The 17291-nt window shown below is 56.4% G+C and overlaps 6 protein-coding genes across 6 annotated transcripts; 3 read left to right on the plus strand and 3 right to left on the minus strand.

The window, feature by feature from the left end:
- Positions 1-778: 778 nt before the first annotated feature.
- On the plus strand, positions 779-3838 carry MGL_0925 (uncharacterized protein; the record flags this gene model as incomplete). The annotated part of the gene is made up of 1 exon (XM_001731605.1): positions 779-3838. The coding sequence occupies one exon, from the start codon at positions 779-781 to the stop codon at positions 3836-3838; it is 3060 nt and encodes a 1019-aa protein (XP_001731657.1).
- A 143-nt stretch (positions 3839-3981) lies between these two features.
- Positions 3982-6051, minus strand: MGL_0926 (uncharacterized protein; the record flags this gene model as incomplete). Its single annotated transcript, XM_001731606.1, has 1 exon — positions 3982-6051. The coding sequence occupies one exon, from the start codon at positions 6049-6051 to the stop codon at positions 3982-3984; it is 2070 nt and encodes a 689-aa protein (XP_001731658.1).
- A 434-nt stretch (positions 6052-6485) lies between these two features.
- Positions 6486-7883, plus strand: MGL_0927 (uncharacterized protein; the record flags this gene model as incomplete). Its single annotated transcript, XM_001731607.1, has 1 exon — positions 6486-7883. The coding sequence occupies one exon, from the start codon at positions 6486-6488 to the stop codon at positions 7881-7883; it is 1398 nt and encodes a 465-aa protein (XP_001731659.1).
- A 249-nt stretch (positions 7884-8132) lies between these two features.
- Positions 8133-10187, minus strand: MGL_0928 (uncharacterized protein; the record flags this gene model as incomplete). Its single annotated transcript, XM_001731608.1, has 1 exon — positions 8133-10187. The coding sequence occupies one exon, from the start codon at positions 10185-10187 to the stop codon at positions 8133-8135; it is 2055 nt and encodes a 684-aa protein (XP_001731660.1).
- A 920-nt stretch (positions 10188-11107) lies between these two features.
- Positions 11108-13750, minus strand: MGL_0929 (uncharacterized protein; the record flags this gene model as incomplete). The annotated part of the gene is made up of 1 exon (XM_001731609.1): positions 11108-13750. One exon carries the CDS (start codon positions 13748-13750, stop codon positions 11108-11110), a length of 2643 nt encoding a protein of 880 aa, XP_001731661.1.
- A 620-nt stretch (positions 13751-14370) lies between these two features.
- On the plus strand, positions 14371-16383 carry MGL_0930 (uncharacterized protein; the record flags this gene model as incomplete). The annotated part of the gene is made up of 1 exon (XM_001731610.1): positions 14371-16383. The coding sequence occupies one exon, from the start codon at positions 14371-14373 to the stop codon at positions 16381-16383; it is 2013 nt and encodes a 670-aa protein (XP_001731662.1).
- Positions 16384-17291: the final 908 nt, after the last annotated feature.

Below are 17291 nucleotides of genomic sequence, written 5' to 3' on the forward strand. Positions count from 1 at the left end.
CCGCCACCACCGCCTGCACCCCCGATGCCTCCCACTCCTGCTGCATCTTCTGCGCCGCAGGCTATTGCCTTGTATGACTATGAAATTGATGAAGACAATGAAATTGCGCTGGCTGAGGGTGATCGGATAGTCGAAATCGAATTCGCCAGTGAAGACTGGTGGAACGGCACGAACGAAAGGACTGGCATGATAGGTCTTTTCCCAGCAGTAAGTGATCCTCTTGACTCTATGGAACATCTCTCTAACCGACAGAACTATGTGGAACTCCAAGAGTAGCTCAATGGCCTCTTTATCCTTTGATTACTTATAGACACATTCACGCCTATCTTTCATAGAAAACCAAGGAGTCTGGCAAATTGACTATTGTGTAGACATACAGCATTGATGCTGCAGCGACAATTTGATGAGTTTGAGACAATCGCATGCTTCGCGCCAATAAAAGCACGCACGAGCGGCGCTAGCCTAATTCCTTCGCACAGTCAGAAGTGTCCGCACTTGTGGCCCCTGCACGGAAAACCGCGTTGTCATCCAGTAACATGTTAGTGCGCCCAATAGGAAAATCTTTCGCCAAATGAGCAACAGCCCCTGGAAGCCACGCGTTCATGTGTCTGCCATTGTGCGTGGCGTTGGGCGTGTCCCTTAGTAGTGCATTGCTCCTCTGTACTTTCTGCTTCGTTAAGGGGCTGAATCGCTTGCAAGTGCTGCTACCACTGGCACACTGAATCACTTGTGTGTGTGTGTGTGTGCCTCCGACTGCTTGTTTCCCGTTGCACATTGTATGAACGAGTCTGATCTAGTCTTTCTCACCCATCAACGCTTGGATACTTCAGATCTCGACACAAGCTCTCACGGACACCACACATCTACTGACCATGATACTCAGCGCCGCTCACAACGCGAGCACCGTAGCGGTCGTCACCAACGGCGCTCGCGTCAAGGCCCCCCAGTCTGTTCGTCCAACGCAGTTGCTTCCTCGCTCATAAGCGAGCTTGCCCCCGAGACACTTGCGCGTATCTTTGCATTTCTCGATCCCACATCTATTTCTCGCTGCGCACAGACCTGTCGCGCATGGCACACAATTGTCTCACTGGATACGACTTGGCGTGCTGCTTTCATGGTCGCGTCTGGTCTCGAGGAACGTGAGGACGCCATTGTCGCTCACAAGCATGTTGCGTCTCACGATCCTACATGGGCTGCGTTGCGCGTGGCGCCTACTCTTCGGCGCATGGAGTCGAATTGGCGTGCCGAATATACTGCACGAATGGCACTGCTGCGTCGCTGGCGCAAGTCTCGTACACCTACCGTGCTCACAGATCCACGCATCGCAATAGTTGATAAGCTTGCGCTTTCTGCATCGCGGCGCTTTGCCTTGTCACTCTCGAATGAATTTAGCGTTGCATCTCGCTCGAATGCGCTGACTGGCAAAGTTGCAAAGGATTTTCTTGATGCGAGTGGTTTTGCATCTCGTGGTGCGAATGGTTATCCTAACATCGAGTTCACACCCGCTGCTACGGCACATGCGACTGATGCCTTCGCTTCTCGCATTGTCTGGGGTTTGCACTCTGGTGACCTTGCTCTTACGACGATCGATTGGCGCGGACAAAGTGCGCGTGGAACCATCCACAACCGCTCGTTCCCTCCTGGCAATGCACACCAGTCTCCCGTTACAGCGATTGGGATGCCATTTGCGCCAGGCCATGGCGGTGCTCACACCGACGAGCGCTACAGGCAGCATCTCTCAACGCTTGGCGATCTTGCTACCACATTTGTGAGTGCAGCGGCCGATGGCTCAGTCATGCTTTGGCACCCAAAACATATGTCGCCCTTATGGACAGGCTCGGCACGCCCGCTCGAGCGATCACAGGCTGCCGATTCAATCGCTGAGGCGTCCCCAGCGCGTCCGGCGGTGCCGTTGACGCTTGGTGCTCACCAAATCACACACCTGGAGTATGCACCGACGCGGGGCATTGTCGTAGCTGCCCGTGTGGATGGTTCCCTGGTGGTTTGGCAAGGCATTCCTGTGCGCGAGTTGCTTCATTTGTACGAGTCGTTATCACGACGAACATCAACGATCTCATTGTCTTCAACAGTCTCGAGATCTCCAACAGCTACGGCAGCGTCGTGGCATTCTGACCTGAACAAACTTTGGGCACAGGCGTGGCGTACTGACGTCCCAAGTGCCCAGCCTGGCACACAAATTGAGCATCTTGTTTTGGATGCTTCATCTATGCCCGGTGTTTCGATGCTTGTACACTACAGAAATGCACGTGTTTTTTTACGTGTGGACGTGAACGATGCGGGTCATCAGACTACTGTCTTTGGCACGCCGGGCGTATCGACTTTGACGAGTCTTCGCTGCGATTTCGATGTACGTGTGAAACCGCCGGCTCTTCCGCCCGTAATGCTGGCTCGGATGCATGCTGGCCGACTGCATGAGCACAAGTTTGTGTGCGCAGGAACAGCCTCGGGTCGCATTGGAGTGTGGGAATGGGATGCGCATGGCGAGCCGTACGATGCCTCGGCTCAACGAGCTTGGCAAACCATGGATCCTATCGCCGCGACTCGTCAAGTGCGACCAGCGCATGTGTTTGAAGGGCACCACAATGCAATTACTGCATTGGCATTTACGCCAGCGCTTGTGGTTTTGGGATGCGAAGACGGCACCATCAAGGCTATCGACACACTCTCGGGGGCATTGGTACGCGTGTTTAATGAGCGCACAGCTCGCCGACACCCAGCACGTATGCTAGCCGCTGGCGAGCTGACAGTGGATGAAGCTGCACGCTTCCGAGTAAATCACATAGTAGCGTGTGACGACATGTTTGTCGCTGCGGTCGGGATGCATGTCTTGTCGTGGCACACAGACAAGGAAGAGACGCCGTCGGCAACTACATCATCGTCGGCCTCCGATAGCACAGCGCGTGCTACATCAAAGCGACAAGCCAAATCAGGAGTGCCAGAACGCGTGCGACTCAAGGCAGATATCGAGCAGGCTGTAGAGGAAGGCCAGCACCAAGTACGTCTGGAGCGCGAACGACTTGCTTCGTCCCAGGCACGCCGTGCAGCTCTTACGTCAAGTGTTCATGGGACATTGGACGAGGATACAGCCCTAGACTACGCACTGATGCTAAGCCGCGAGGAAGCACAACCTCCATTGGAAGACGTAACTACAAGTGCGGCAGCGGAAGATGACCTTCCTGCTGAGCTCATGTACGACATGGATTTGCACAATATCCAGGATGGTGATAGCGATGCGACGCCCATATCGCCTTCACTCACTGCGAGTGATTCCGTGCTTGCGCCCTCAAGAGCTTGGGACATCTTATGTACCGCAGGACACTCGGCATCGACGACAAGTGGCGATACACAGCCCTCAGGTTCATGGAGCAAGCTACAGACGGTGGCCGTGCCGCGGCATGCAAGAGTCCAAGCTGGTGCATCGCCACACTTTGGCGCTAGTCCTGATGTTGCTGGTGTCTATGGTTCGTTCAGTTCCGTCTCATCATACAGCAGCGGCACACCTATCCGTTCAGATGTTATGAATGACTGGCCGGAAATGCGCTCGGATCATGGTGCAAGCCGTACGTCTTCACGTTCACCACACTCACTCGGCGCATGGGCCATACGTTCACCCACGCTACGTGCCGTCGATTCATCATCAGCACAGAATGCACGACGCGCTGGACGTAGTGCTTTGGTCGATCGGCCGTCACCGGCCGAGGGACCGTCGCCCGCGCTCTCAGCGACCGAACCCATCGACGACGACCTGCGTTTAGCACTAGAACTGTCTCTGGCCGAATATGAGTCTGCGCACCAGGCCCATGGGCCTCAGCATTAGTGCTATGTCATCATCACTATACAGGCTGCAAGAGAGATCCGCCGTAGGGCTGGCTCGTGGGATACTTGGATGCCTTCCCAACTATGCGCTTAGTCACGTCAAGTCGCGTCACATCGCGTTGCGTCGCATCATATTATACGTCATCATGCCTCGTCGTCCTCAACGATGTGTGCGTTCGTCTGCAGCAAGCGTTGTTTTTGTTCGCGCACCTTGCGAGCAAGACGCAAGGCCTGTTGCAGAGGCGCCTCATCGGTATTATGTTGAAGGAATGCGTCAACCTGGGCTTGGTCGCTCGGCGCGAACTCAACAGCACTGCGTCGCTGCTCGATCCACGTAGCATTCTGCCGCATCTTGTCCAGTAGAGGACGCAGCGATTCGCTTAAACGCACATTCGGCGACGTCTTGATACTTCGTCGAAGCTGCACAGTCATAGGGATGATCAGCTCAGGGTATGCAATGTGACGGGCTTGGGTCGCTAGAAATTCCTGCAGCACATAAACAAACTCTTCAGCAAGTTGGTCCGCATAGATTCGCGTGCGAACGTACGCTGCTGGTGCACGGAATGTTGTTGCGAGATCCAACGGTTTCAGCGTGGCGCCCTTGCCACGGCGCTGGAACTCGGAACTCTCAAACACCTCGATGATCAGCGGAGCCAGCGGAATGTACACGTGCGTCGACTGAATCAGCCGAAGCATCGACTGGATCACATGCAGTCGTAGCGGGAAGTAGCGCGTCATGGGCACCAATCTTCCCACACCTAGCGCGACTTGCACCAACGGATAGATGAGAGGCCGCATGTGACTTGGTGTCCCTTGCTCCCGGTCAACATGGCACGTCCGAGCCAAAACAAGTGACCAGAAGTCGAGGCAGTGGAGATAAGGCCAATTCAGCACGGTCTGGAACTGTTCCTGCGTCTTGAGCTTGAGACAGTTGCGCAGCGAGATGGCCAGCTGTCGAATGAACCCAAATGCTTGCTGGTAGCTCGCATCTGGATGCAGTGTGAAGAGCTCACATGCCGTGTTCTTCATCAGCGCAATCTGCTCCAGTGTGTGAGGCTTTGTGATCTTCGTGCCCCGAATAAGCGCATGGTACGTGCTTTTCAGGCAAAAGTCGCCCATCTCTTCATCTAAGGCCGACGCCGTTGTCACATACAAGCACGAGAAGGCCGCCAGGCGGTTCTCATCTGTACCCGACGTCCACTGCTCCAGCAGGGCTCGCACATAATCACGCGTCACCCGACGGTCGTGATGCAAGTACGGCACCATCTTGGCCGACTCGTTCAAGGCAATGTACACCATATCGGGCTCAGGAAGCGTGCGAAGCAGCTTCACGACACTTAGGAAGTAGCTGCGCACCGGCCGGTACAATACCTGCCACTTTGGTGTGTTGGTGGGCACTTTGAAGTGGCCGTCCGCGCCCTTCTTGTACGGCACATGGGACTCCATCACCATAGGCATGTACTTGAGTGTGGTGACGATAAGCTTTGAAAACACTCGGCTATCTTGGACTTGATATGCTTTGGCAGATGGCTCATCACCACGACCGGCTCCGTTGCTCTCGCCCGAGTCCAGAGCTGCCCGAAACGCAAGAAGCAATCGCCGTAACGCTCTTGGTGACCTGTGTCGCAATAGTCCTTTTTGCCATTGCCTAAGCATGTCCATCGTCAGTATGCGCTCACTCTCATCTTCTGATCCGTCTCCAGCGTTCATTTTGGCACTAGCGTCCTCCGCTTCCTCTTCATCTTCTTCGTCATTCCCGTTGTCCTGCCCGAAATGCAGTAGGTCCTGATCATTCTCCTGTAGGTACTTGTAAAATTCTGGATCCGTCTCTGCTAGTTTGGCAAGATCCTGAGCGTGCGCCTCTTCATCTTCCAAGTCATCAACTTCATCTAGATCATCGTCGTCCTCAACGTCGTCGTAATGGTCACCTCCCTCTCGTTCCTCGTCTTCATCTTCCTCTGCTTCCTCCATCCCTTCACGGAAACCTCCGCGCAAAAACTCGTCCACTCCCATGCGTGACGCCGCTGTTCCTTCATTTGCGACAGCCTCAGGCTCTGAGGCTGCATCCATCTCGTCCGGCTCTTGGGCTTCTTCTCCACGCTTGCCCTTCTTTTGTACATATTTGAGCTTCTTCTTGGCATCGCGCCTTTGTTGTATAGTTTGATCCAGCTTGTTCTTCACAAACTTCTTCGTGCGTTTATTTAACTTCGCCATCGCTGTCTCGTCACAGATGCCACGGTCCTAGACGACGAAGTCGGTCGACGACGTACACCAATCCTATCTTGCCCTGCGACACGAAAACTTTTTTTGTTCGTGTGGATGCGAGCGTGCATTCGCGCATTCGGCCGAGTACAGGACGCCGACCGTAAAATCTCCACACATCACCCTCGTCGTCCATGTGGCTAGCTGCCTGATTCGCCATCAGACTGGGCGGCCGTGCGTCAATAGAACGCGTCAGCAACGCTCCCACTTCGCTTTTTGTTGGTCGTTGTATTCCCATGGGAAAGATGTCGCTCATCCCCGTCAAAGTGAAACACAATGGAAAAGTCGTACGTGTTGAATCGGTCTCACCAAACATCTAGTATGACATCTCATTGAATCCAGAGGGAAAAGGTTCAGAGTTCAAACAGGCCATTGCTGATGCCACCATGGTACCACCAGAGCGGCAAAAAGTCATGACGAAGGGCGGCCTGCTGAAAGATGATACAGAATTGAGCAAACTGAGCGTACGTGCTGGTCAGCAGTTTATGGTACTGGGCGCCGTAGGCGAACTTCCGAAAGCGCCAGAAAAACCCGTCCAATTTCTCGAAGACATGCAGGAGGATGAACTCAACAAAGCGACGGATCTTCGTGTCGGTTTGACGAATTTGGGCAACACATGCTATCTGAACTCGACGCTCCAAGTACTTCGTGCGATCCAGCCGCTTCAAGAAGCTCTTTCAGAGTACAAGGGACGCTCAGGCTCAAATCAAGGCGACGCAGGTCTCGTCGCTGCGTTACGTGATCTGTACCAGGACATGGGCAAGACGACAGATGCCATTCCGCCACTTGTATTGTTAACGACGTTGCGCACAGTGGCACCGCAGTTTGCAGAGATGGCAAACTCTGGCGTAGGATTCGCGCAGCAAGATGCAGAAGAGGCTTGGCTTCGGATCGTGCAGGCACTCTCGTCTGTGTCAATAGCGACACCATCCTCACAGCCATTTGTACAACAGTACATGACAGGCCACCTTTCAATCGAACGGACATGCCCTGAAGCGCCTGAAGAAGCACCCTCACATGCAGATGAGCCATTCCAGATGCTCCAATGCAACATATCAAGCACTACGAACGACATGACCGCGGGCATTCTGGACTCGTTCTCGCAGAAGCTTGAAAAACATTCTGACCAGCTGCAGCGCACAGCTGTCTATGACGAGAAGCGGCGGATTGCTCGGCTCCCCGAGTTCCTTCCAGTGCACTTTGTCCGGTTCTACTGGCGACGTGATATCAACAAAAAGACGAAGATCATGCGCAAGGTCAAGTTTCCACGTGAGCTTGACGCCAGTCCGTTTGTTACGCCTGAACTAGCCCAGCGCTTAGCGCCCGTAAGCTCACGTCTCCATGCCGTTCAAAAGGACCGCGATGAACGGGCGAAAATCCGCGCTCGTGCCAAAGGCCGGCATCTCGAGCCAGGCGCTGTCGAAGGTGGTGCGCTGACCGATGAGCAGGAGCGTGAGCAGCGCGAGAAGGAAGCAGAGAGTATCAAGGCGCTCGTTCACGAAGACTTGCGCGCAGACGCTGGGTGCAATGCCAGTGGCTTGTACGACCTTGTCGGAATCGTAACCCACAAAGGTGCGGCAGCCGATGCAGGTCACTACATGTCTTGGGTGCGTAAGGATGCCGTCGATACTCAAGACTCGCTCGATGCTTCGCCAAATGAGTGGTACAAATTTGATGATGACAAAGTGTCGATCGTGCCCGCTGATAAGATCGAGATGCTATATGGAGGAGGGGAAGACTCGGTTGCGTACATAGTACTGTACAAAGCCAAGCCGTTGAATTAGTGTTACATGCCGCAGGATGAATGACCTTTTCAAGGTATATATGATGTTCCCCAGTGTGCTCTCTGACAGCACAGATTGCCTAGTGTTATTCAAACTGGATTAGTGCGTACGTATTTTTGCATATAGGCCGCTATGTGGTTCGTCGAGACCAGCTTTACATTGCCAAAGACACACTCTCATGCACACGTTCCCTTGTCAATGTGGGACGTGTACTCTGTGAGACACGAGCAAGCACTGCTGTACCCAGGCCTAGTCTTCTTGCTTTATTTTATCATGCTCTGGCAAAGGAACTGTGGTTGTGGAAGAGGTCGACGCAGCGGCGGCGGCAGCCGCAGCCGCGGCCGCCGCCGCCGCCGCCGCTGCGAATGGGTCGTTCCGCATGTGTGTTGCTGGCGTATTGTCCTTCAACGGAGCGAGTTCACTGGAACGCCCAGCCAGACCGGCTGGCCGAAAGTGCGTTTTTAAATGCTGAGCAAGATTGTCGGTCCTGCCAAAGCTTTTGCCGCAAGAGGCCACAGGACATTTGTGTGGTCGTTCTTGCGTATGCGTGCGCGTATGCCGTTTCAAATGTTCCATGCGCTTGAAGCGCCGGCCACAATGGCACACATGCAGCTTATCTGCCGAGCTTACGACAAGAGGTGGTGGGCCGGGGTTCCGGCCCCGTTGCCGCGAGGGACTAGGCCGCTCGAAGTCAAGCAGCGCAGGGATTTGATCGCCAGGCATGCTGATACTGTGAGACATCTGCGAGCCGCGACGAGACGGGCCACTGGGTGTGGCTGGTGACGTGGGGAGAGGCGACGCCAAAGAGCCCATGCTCCTTGACGCGGACATGGACGAGGAATAGTATTCCATCTCATGATACGGCCACGAGTAAATCGAGTTCTGCTTTGAGTATGGAGTGAAGCATTTGCGAGCCATTGCCACGGAGCTTACGGGCAAGGCATAACCACCATTGGAAGCTGGCGACGTCGGCAAAGATCGCTCCTGAATCGGCGTGTAGGGTATGGGAGGTCCTGGTGACTCGTGTGGCCACAAGGGACCTACAGGCGCGGACAGAACACGCGACATCATAGGCGGTGCATGTTGTGACAAGCCATTCCCATGTTCCATCGGCAATATGTTGTGCAGGGATGCGTGTGACTGCGCATATGGATGCGGAGGGGGTTGTGGATGAGACCGATGAGGCATAGAAGACGAGGGCCCTGATGGCGCTGCTGCTGGTGGTGGTGGTGGTGGCGGCGGCGTTGGCGGCGGAAGAGTGGACGTCGGTGCGGGTGTATAGTATGGCATAGGCACAAAGGGGTCGTCCAGAAGAATTTGGCCACCAGGAGAGGTCATAGGACCTGCAGATGTAGGAGGCATCGGTGGCATGCACAATGGATGGGGTGTGCTGGTCACGTCGGGTGTGCCGGGAATGGACTCCATGTAGACAGGTAGTGTGCAGGACTTGCGGGGCGTAGGACTTGTCTCGGGAGCTGCAGTCCTGTACGCTGACAGATCCGGCGGCGGAATGTAGGGCGAAAATACATCAGGCACACTGCTGAATCGTGGACCGGTGGGTGGGCCATACTCGGGTGTCGCTAGCGATGCATAAGAGCTCGTCGACAAATCAGCTGTGTGACGAGACGTCCGATCTGACTGTGTCAGAGGCGTCATGGGAATCGAGCCTGTCGTACTGGCATTGTGAGGCAGAGACGCTTGGTATGGCGACACGTTCTGGACGTCAGATGGATGCGAGAACTCATCGGCAGACGAAGCGATAGATGAGTGGTTGGATCCATGGCGTCGTGGAGCGCATGGCGTTTGCGGGACGGGTGAAGTCGTAAATGGGATCGTATGTACAGAATGGGGAGGCGCTGGAGCTGGAGCTGGCGCCGGCGCCGACGCCTGCGGCTGCGGCTGCGGCTGCGATGGCGAATGCAATGGTGAATACGATTGTGGTGGCAGCTCTAATGGTTGCACCGACTGCGGCGATGGGTAAGGATGAGGTTGCTCCGTCACAGGGTGCCGCCCTTGGCTGATAGGTGTGCCAAGAGTGAGAGACGACACACGACCGAGGTCAATGCTTAGCGAGTCGTGAGTGTCCCAAGAGGAAGTCTCATTCTTTATGTCGGACGAGAGCAAGTTGGCGGTTGAGTCGAATGGCGGCACATCCCCTGCACCAAACACAGACGATGGCAGAAATGGGTCATAGGATGGCGGGCAGGATGTATCGCTGAGGACGGAGTCGGTGCATGATGTTGTAGAAAACCCACGCTGCTCCGGTCCCAACGAGCCAGCGCCAGGAGCATCAGGTCGCTCCATTGTGTACAAGTCGCCTGCGTTCATTCAGGCGCCAGATTCGAGGTTGTTTTGGCAGTGCGGCACACACACACACACTCTCTCTCTCTCTCTTGCTCAGACGACGGAATCAACAACAAACCAGACCAAGACCTTGACTTGACGGACGAAAGCGTCACTCTGCCGTGATCTCGAAGGATCCGACACCGTTCGAGCACAAACACTGGTTCTTATTGCGCCCACCGCTAAGGAGAAGAAACGGGCAATACGCACAGGTAAACTAATGTTACTGGCTTCCCACGAGTTTCGCCCGGTGCCCTTGGATGTCAACTCTACTTGGCCAACAGTCTGTTTCTCAATAAGCGAGGTGCGTCCCAATCAACCAACACTCTATGATATCGGCCGAATCTGCACGTCAGTCCACGTGGATCTTATGTCTTACGATCCAATCAGCCTGTCTGTCTGTGTCACTGAGTGGCTCCTCCATGGACTGCGACAAGGCTTGCGGCTTCGTAGATTGCTTAACCACATGGCCTGGACATCTCCGCTCTGAAGTACAGCTACTTGTCTGCGAGTAAAATGCTATATGCACTTAATCTGAGGTCTTGACCGAGCCGCGCTACCACAGGTCGCATCCTTATCCTCGGTATCGACATATAGCACGTACGAGTGTGCATATGCTTGTACTTCTTTCGCAACTACACATCCCACACAATCCCGCATACATGCTGTGCATGATACAATAATCATGACTGTCCACATGCAGTCATGGCTATAGCTATTCATCGTCGAATACCCTGCCTGCCTGTCGCTCATTGAGTCAGCCGGTCTGCCAGCACACGAACCGGCATCGACACTCGTTACGACACAGACTGGTCATTCGTCTATCTGTCTTGGAATCGGTTCGCGAACGAACGACTCTGAATCGATCAATGGATTGGTCCTTACGCCCAGTATGGCTGACGGCCATATTGATATCCGTCGTACGGGCTAGCTTGGTTAAATCCAGCCGCATAGTGTTGGTAGTAAGCTGGGTGTTGCTGAGCCGCCGCAGCCATGGGCGCCTGCTGTCCCGGCATGCCCTGAGGCGGTGGTGGCGGCATGCCAGCTGCTCCGGGCGTCGATACACTAGCTGGACGTGCGGCTGGCGACTTGCTCGCATCAAAGGCACGGTAGTCCAATGGGCTCGACGTGCCCGCGGCAGCGCCTGCGCGGCCAGGCGCTGGTGCTCCCTGTGGGGCGCCAGCAGCAGCAAAGAAGCTGAGACCTGGCAGCGAGTGATTCGAGTCATTGCCTGGCAGCTTGTAGTCATGCGAGCCTGCCAGGCGCTGGGTAAAGCCTTGTGACTCGTACGTTGGCATCGACATACTAGGCACACTGTGATATGGCTGCGGCGGAGTATGTGTACCATACGGCGTGCCCATGGTGTCGGGCTGCGTGTACGAGGCAAGACTTGGAGCAGGAGCATCGAGTTTCGATGGTGGCTGGGGCTGGGCAGCGCCATAGAGTGGGTACTGACCAAATCCAGTAGCTGGTGAAAAGTGCTGGAACTGGTTCGGCATGTAGTAAGGATAGTAGTATGGCATCATATTGGGGAATGGCTGCTGCTGCTGAGCCTGCTGTTGAGCCTGCAGCTGAGCTTGCTGCTGTTGTTGTTGTTGTTGTTGCTGCTGCTGCTGCTGCTGCTGTTGCTGTTGTTGCTGAGACTGATGTGCTTGCGACTGAGACGACTGGTGCGGTGCCTGAGACGGGTGTGAATGCATGGCTGCTGGCTGCTGAGGCTGACCCTGGGGTGCCGTTGCCCCCTGAGGCACGTGCGATACCGCACCAGACATGTCATAGCTCGGACGACTAGCAACTTGCGACCCTGTGCGTTCATCCGCGGACGTCGAGGTACGCAGACCGGTTGTGTAAGGGTGCGATGACCGCTCATGTGAGTCGAAGCCGTACATCGATGAGTAGCCCTGTGGGGCACCAGCAGCGGTTGTGGCAACATTTCCACTGGCGCCATACGACAGCGGCACACTCGTATCATCCACAGCAGAAGCTGCTTCCTGGCCCATGGGCCGTGTAGTGCTCAGACTGGTGCCGTACGCACTGTCCAAGCCAAATCCATTGCTCTTGAATGCATCGAAATCACTCACGGGCTGCTGGTCCTCATGCTTGGCATCGAGGGGCACGCCAGCATGCGTGCTAAGACCTGACTCTGGCACATCGCCACTGTCGTTGGCCATAAAGTTGAGTGTGCCAAACTTCATGTCAAGCTGATCAAGCGAAGTGCCGCCAGGCATGACGACAGCGGCATCTTGACGAGGCCGCTGAGGACGTGCAGAACGGGAAGGAACAGACGACGCAGCTGCCGCAGAGGGTGTGGAAGCAGAAGCTGAGAATGCACTAGCTGGGCCTGGGGCTGGGGCCAACGTGGCAGCTGACACAGATGGGCGCGATTCCGGTGCATCTGCCTCTGTGGCGCCAGTTGGACCAGGGGTGGGCGCACCTGCCGTTGCGGACGTGTCTGGAGACAGGACTGTGTCTGTCTTCGGCGTGGCATGCGCACCAGCCGCGTCCGTAGCGGTAGCAGCCGAGTCGGCGCCTGGGAGTGAGCCATGGTGATCCGTTGTGGTAGAAGTGGTCGTCGCTGTGGATGTCGCTGCTGGCTTCGGCTCGGCTGGCCGCGCAATCTGAGCCCAGCTCATTGTCGTGGGGCGGGCAGAGGTAGATGAAGAGCCAGGCACAGGCGTCGTAGCGGTGCCAGATGCCTTCGTATCCGACGAGGAGGATGATTTTGGCCTGCCGCCAAAGGCGGCGGGCGTTGTCGTGACAGGCATCGCACGGCTCTGTGCGGACGGTGCTGACGCAGGAGCCGAAGAAACGCCGCCGCCCCGCGCCACACCACGGAAGCCGCCGCGACCTGCGCGAGCAGCCGGTGTTGAAGCACCGCGTCCCCTAGAAGATCGATCGCCACCGCGTCCGGTACGGCGCGAGCCTTCTGGAAGTACACCGCCTGCCCCAGCGATGGGCGGTGCTACATGTGTTTGTGAGTGGGTCGGCAGAGACTGTGTGGTAGTAGACCCGGGAACTGACGTGGTGATCGCCGCACCAGCCGTCGCGTCAGGAACAGCGCCTGGGGCTGCGCCTGGAGTGGTTGTGGCTGAGGCAGACGTCAGCGTCGTCGTCGTCGATGCAGCCGCAGGTCCAGACCCACTAGCAGCAGTATTTGGATGTGCATCTGACGACGATACCGAAGGCGTCGCCGCCGCAGCAGCTGCTGCTGCCTCTTTCCGCTGTGTCTTTTTGGACTTGACCGACGAAAACTGCTCGGCGTGGCCCTCGCTAATGCGGCCAACTGCCACTTCCACAATGCCGCTGCTCTCGGAAATCACAAATAGCAAGTCCTCGTCTGTCCAGGATGGGAAAAGCTCAGAGAGCATCGCAAGCTGTGTCGGATATTTGGCGCGCAGTGCACGCACTTCTTCTGTGTCGTCCTCGGCGTTCGCAGCTGCAGCCGTGCGCTGACGCTGTGGCCCGCGGCGGCGCGAAGGCGCACTCCGGCGCGATATAGTACCGCCACTCGACGGCATCGACATGGTTCCTCACGCAGTTACTTGGGTGTTGGTCGCACACAAGGTCCCGAAGCGCTTGTGCGGTGCTTTGTCAATGCGATGGCGGAGTGACGACCACCCGCCAGCGTGCCGCCGTCTTCGTAGCGCATATATCACGTGATGGCAACTGCGGTAGTATCGGCCGAGAGGACGCACGCAGCCGAGCTCCACTCACCCTACAGGCCCAGGTCGTCCAGGTCCGTCTGACGCCCACAAATGACCGCGCCGCGCCCCACTTCTTTGCCTACACGAGGTGGCGCGGAAATTCGCAAGCGCTTGGCAGTGCGCGCGTGCAAGACAAGTGGCGGCCTCAAGCGCCCGGCCCTGGCTCGCCCTCTTTTTATTTGTAGAACACACACATACTGACCATCCCACCAAGCTAGCTCCCTTTCCCTAAAAATTTCATCCAGTGCGGCTGCGCATCGAACATTTGGCTGCTGCAACGAAAGTTGTCATTGTCTGTTTTCGAGACATTGAGACGAACGTCGTAGCTGCAGAGATCGGCTGCAACACGGCCCGTGGCTTGTTCTCTTGTGGTTGCAAGTGTCGGCCTGTGCAGCATTTCACACGAGACGGCGTCGCCGCAGCCAAGCACTTTGGTTGCTATGAACGCTAGTGGGACGAATGAGCCACCACAAGGAGTTGTGGCCATCAGCGCTGACGAACTTGTCGTGCGTCTAGGCCGTATACTCCAAGGCTCGGGTCCCAATGATGAGGAGGTGGTGACGCAGCAACAGCAGCAGCAGCAGCAACAGCAACAACAACAACACAAGACACAATCGCATCAAGAATTACCCTCGCAACCCCAGCAGCAACAGTTGCCTAACATAGATTGCTGTGATGCTTGTACAGAAACAAATTCCCAGAACGAGCGGCAGGGCTCGTGGGACACCGATGCGATCTTGACGCATCCATCCAACAGCCCAGCACCAAAGTCTTCGCATGAAAAGAGCTGGATCCATGCAGCGCCTAGTGACCCGCCGACGTCCAAATCATCCGTCAGCATGCCAGGCTCACCGGCGCTCTCAGCGACCCGCATCAACTGCGCCGCTGAGTCCTATCCTCCGCTTCCCTTTGTCGCACACAGCCATGAGCCTATGCTGCTCATTGACACACGCCCGGCGCACATGTTCCAAGGCTGCCACGATAGTTCGATGGACAGGAACCTGTGCACAGGGCATCTGAAGGGTGCTATCAATGTCCAGATCCCAACACTGCTTCTCCGACGCAGTCAACGTGCGCTTGGCGCGAGTCCCGCCCTTCTCGACAGCATTGACATCGCCTCGTACATCCACACGGACGCAGACAAGCAACGCTTCCGTATGGTGTGCCACTCGCAACTCGCTTCTGCACCCAGTGGTGTCGAGCCAAGCACCATCACAGAGCTTGTCCGTGCTCTCTGGTTCATCGACGTCGTTGTCCTGTATGAACACGACAAATCCGCCTTTGCAGGGCATCTGTTTCTGCGGATTCTGTCGGCCATTCGCGCTCGTGCGGCGGCGCACGCCGAGCCGCACCTTGCATCTTTACGACGTGGTCTGTACTTTGTGCGTGGTGGCATGCGCCAGTTGCGTGAAGACGCCGCGTATGCCGCATACTTTGAAGTGGGCGATGTGCCGGCGGCGCCAGGGAACGACAATGGGAACGGCCATGACATTGATAGCGGCAGCACCGTTTCTGGAAGTCGCGCTGACACACATGGCGGCTCGGCCAACGTGCAAGACGTCGCTCCCGATAGCCTCAGGCTCGGCACGCCTGCGATCGATGCAAGTATGCTCACAAAGCAGATGGGCACGTTTGATCTCAGTGCGCCACCACCGCGTCGGCCAGCGCTTCCACGCATCGACACGACGATCCAGCACGTACCTGATACAGTGGACCCGCCATGGCGCAACTCGGGCATTGATGTGCCACTGCGCCTGCCGCTCACGGCAAGTCTGCATGTATCAACGGATTACAAGGGCCCACTCATGGACGAGCCGCAAACGGCCCACATCATTTCCGAACTGTCCGAGTTTGAAGTGTCGACGATCGTGCCGGGCGAAGTGTACCTGGGTTCAGGTGTGCAAAAGCCCTCCGATATGGAGAAACTCGAGCAGTTGGGCATCAAGGCCGTCCTCAACACGGCGGCAGAAGTGCCGTACCTGCACGACGCCTCGCCGCTGCGGCATCATCCGCACATTGTCGAGTACAAGCATATCCCCATGCGCGATGTCGTCGAGGCCGTCGGCGTGCAGCAACATCTGGAGGAAGCCTGTTGCTTTCTGGAGCAGATGTGTTCGCGCGGCTTGCCTACGTTTGTGCACTGCCGCGCAGGCAAATCACGCAGTGCAACGTGTGTGATTGCGTACCTCATCAAAACACGCCGCTGGTCCTTCAAGCAGGCATATGCGTTTGTCGCTGCGCGCCGTCCGCGCACGTCGCCGAACATTGGGTTCATTGCCGAGCTTATGCACTTTGAACGTGTCGTCCTAGGCACAGGCCCGGCGATGTCCTCATGTCTCCCACTGTCGCCCCGCAAGTCCTTGCCGTGCCCGCCCGAGAGCTTGGCGGATGGTCCTACCCACCTACGAGACGCCGTCTCGCCTTGGCGCACAAGATCCCCCCCTGTACAATAGACCAATGGCTCATGTTTTTATTAGTTTGTTTGTTTGTTTAGCATGTATAGCTTATGATGGATGGAAGTTGGTAGATGTGGCTATTCGTCAAGTGACGCTGCCATGCCTGGAGAGGTGTGGTAGACTGTGTGCTGTGCTGTACAATACGATGCGATGTGTTGCGCCCCGATGCGCTGCACGGCCATGTCTACATGGATCCATCTATACAACACGTTGAAGCTCTACAAAGCCCACTACTGGAACCAAATCGTAGACGACATGGGCTTCACATGAGCATGCGACGGCTCTGCTCGCCACTGCTCAGAGTCGATCGCGATACGACGCGTCTCAACAGCTGCGTGCAGGATGTCATACAGTTCCATCCTGTCGACGATACGACCGACCAGCGTCCCGAGTGCCGATACACTCACTCCCGGCTGGGTACATACTTGGGTCATCACATACGTCACACGTTCTTCCCACACGTCCATGTGGACGTCGCCATACACGTCGAACCATGCGCGTGGCGGCACGACACGTTGGTTGTCCCGCAAAGTCCGCACGCACCAGGCGTCGATAAACTTGGGATGTACGATGCGCACGTCTTCGTATCCGACGCACAGCACCTGTGCGAGGCCGTCTGCCGCCGCTTGGTCGTTGTCATGGATACCACGCGTACAGGCATGCCTGTATCGAAGCAGCGCATCCATGTCGAGGAGATCGTTCGCACACAGACCAGCAGCGCCGGCTGATTCGAGTTGTGCTACTTGATCGTGACGCAAAGGCACGTCGACTGTGGGGATAGTGCATGGCGGCTTCGGCAGCGGCGGCAGGGCTTGAGCCTGGCGCGCGCACTCGATCGATTCGATCGTCAGCGTCACAGGGCACTCCGTCTCGACATCGTCGAGGGTGCGCGCATTCAGCTTCGG

The sequence above is a fragment of the Malassezia globosa genome, assembly GCF_000181695.2.
Source record: "Malassezia globosa CBS 7966 chromosome Unknown mgl_sf_2.1, whole genome shotgun sequence".
Taxonomy (NCBI): domain Eukaryota; kingdom Fungi; phylum Basidiomycota; class Malasseziomycetes; order Malasseziales; family Malasseziaceae; genus Malassezia; species Malassezia globosa.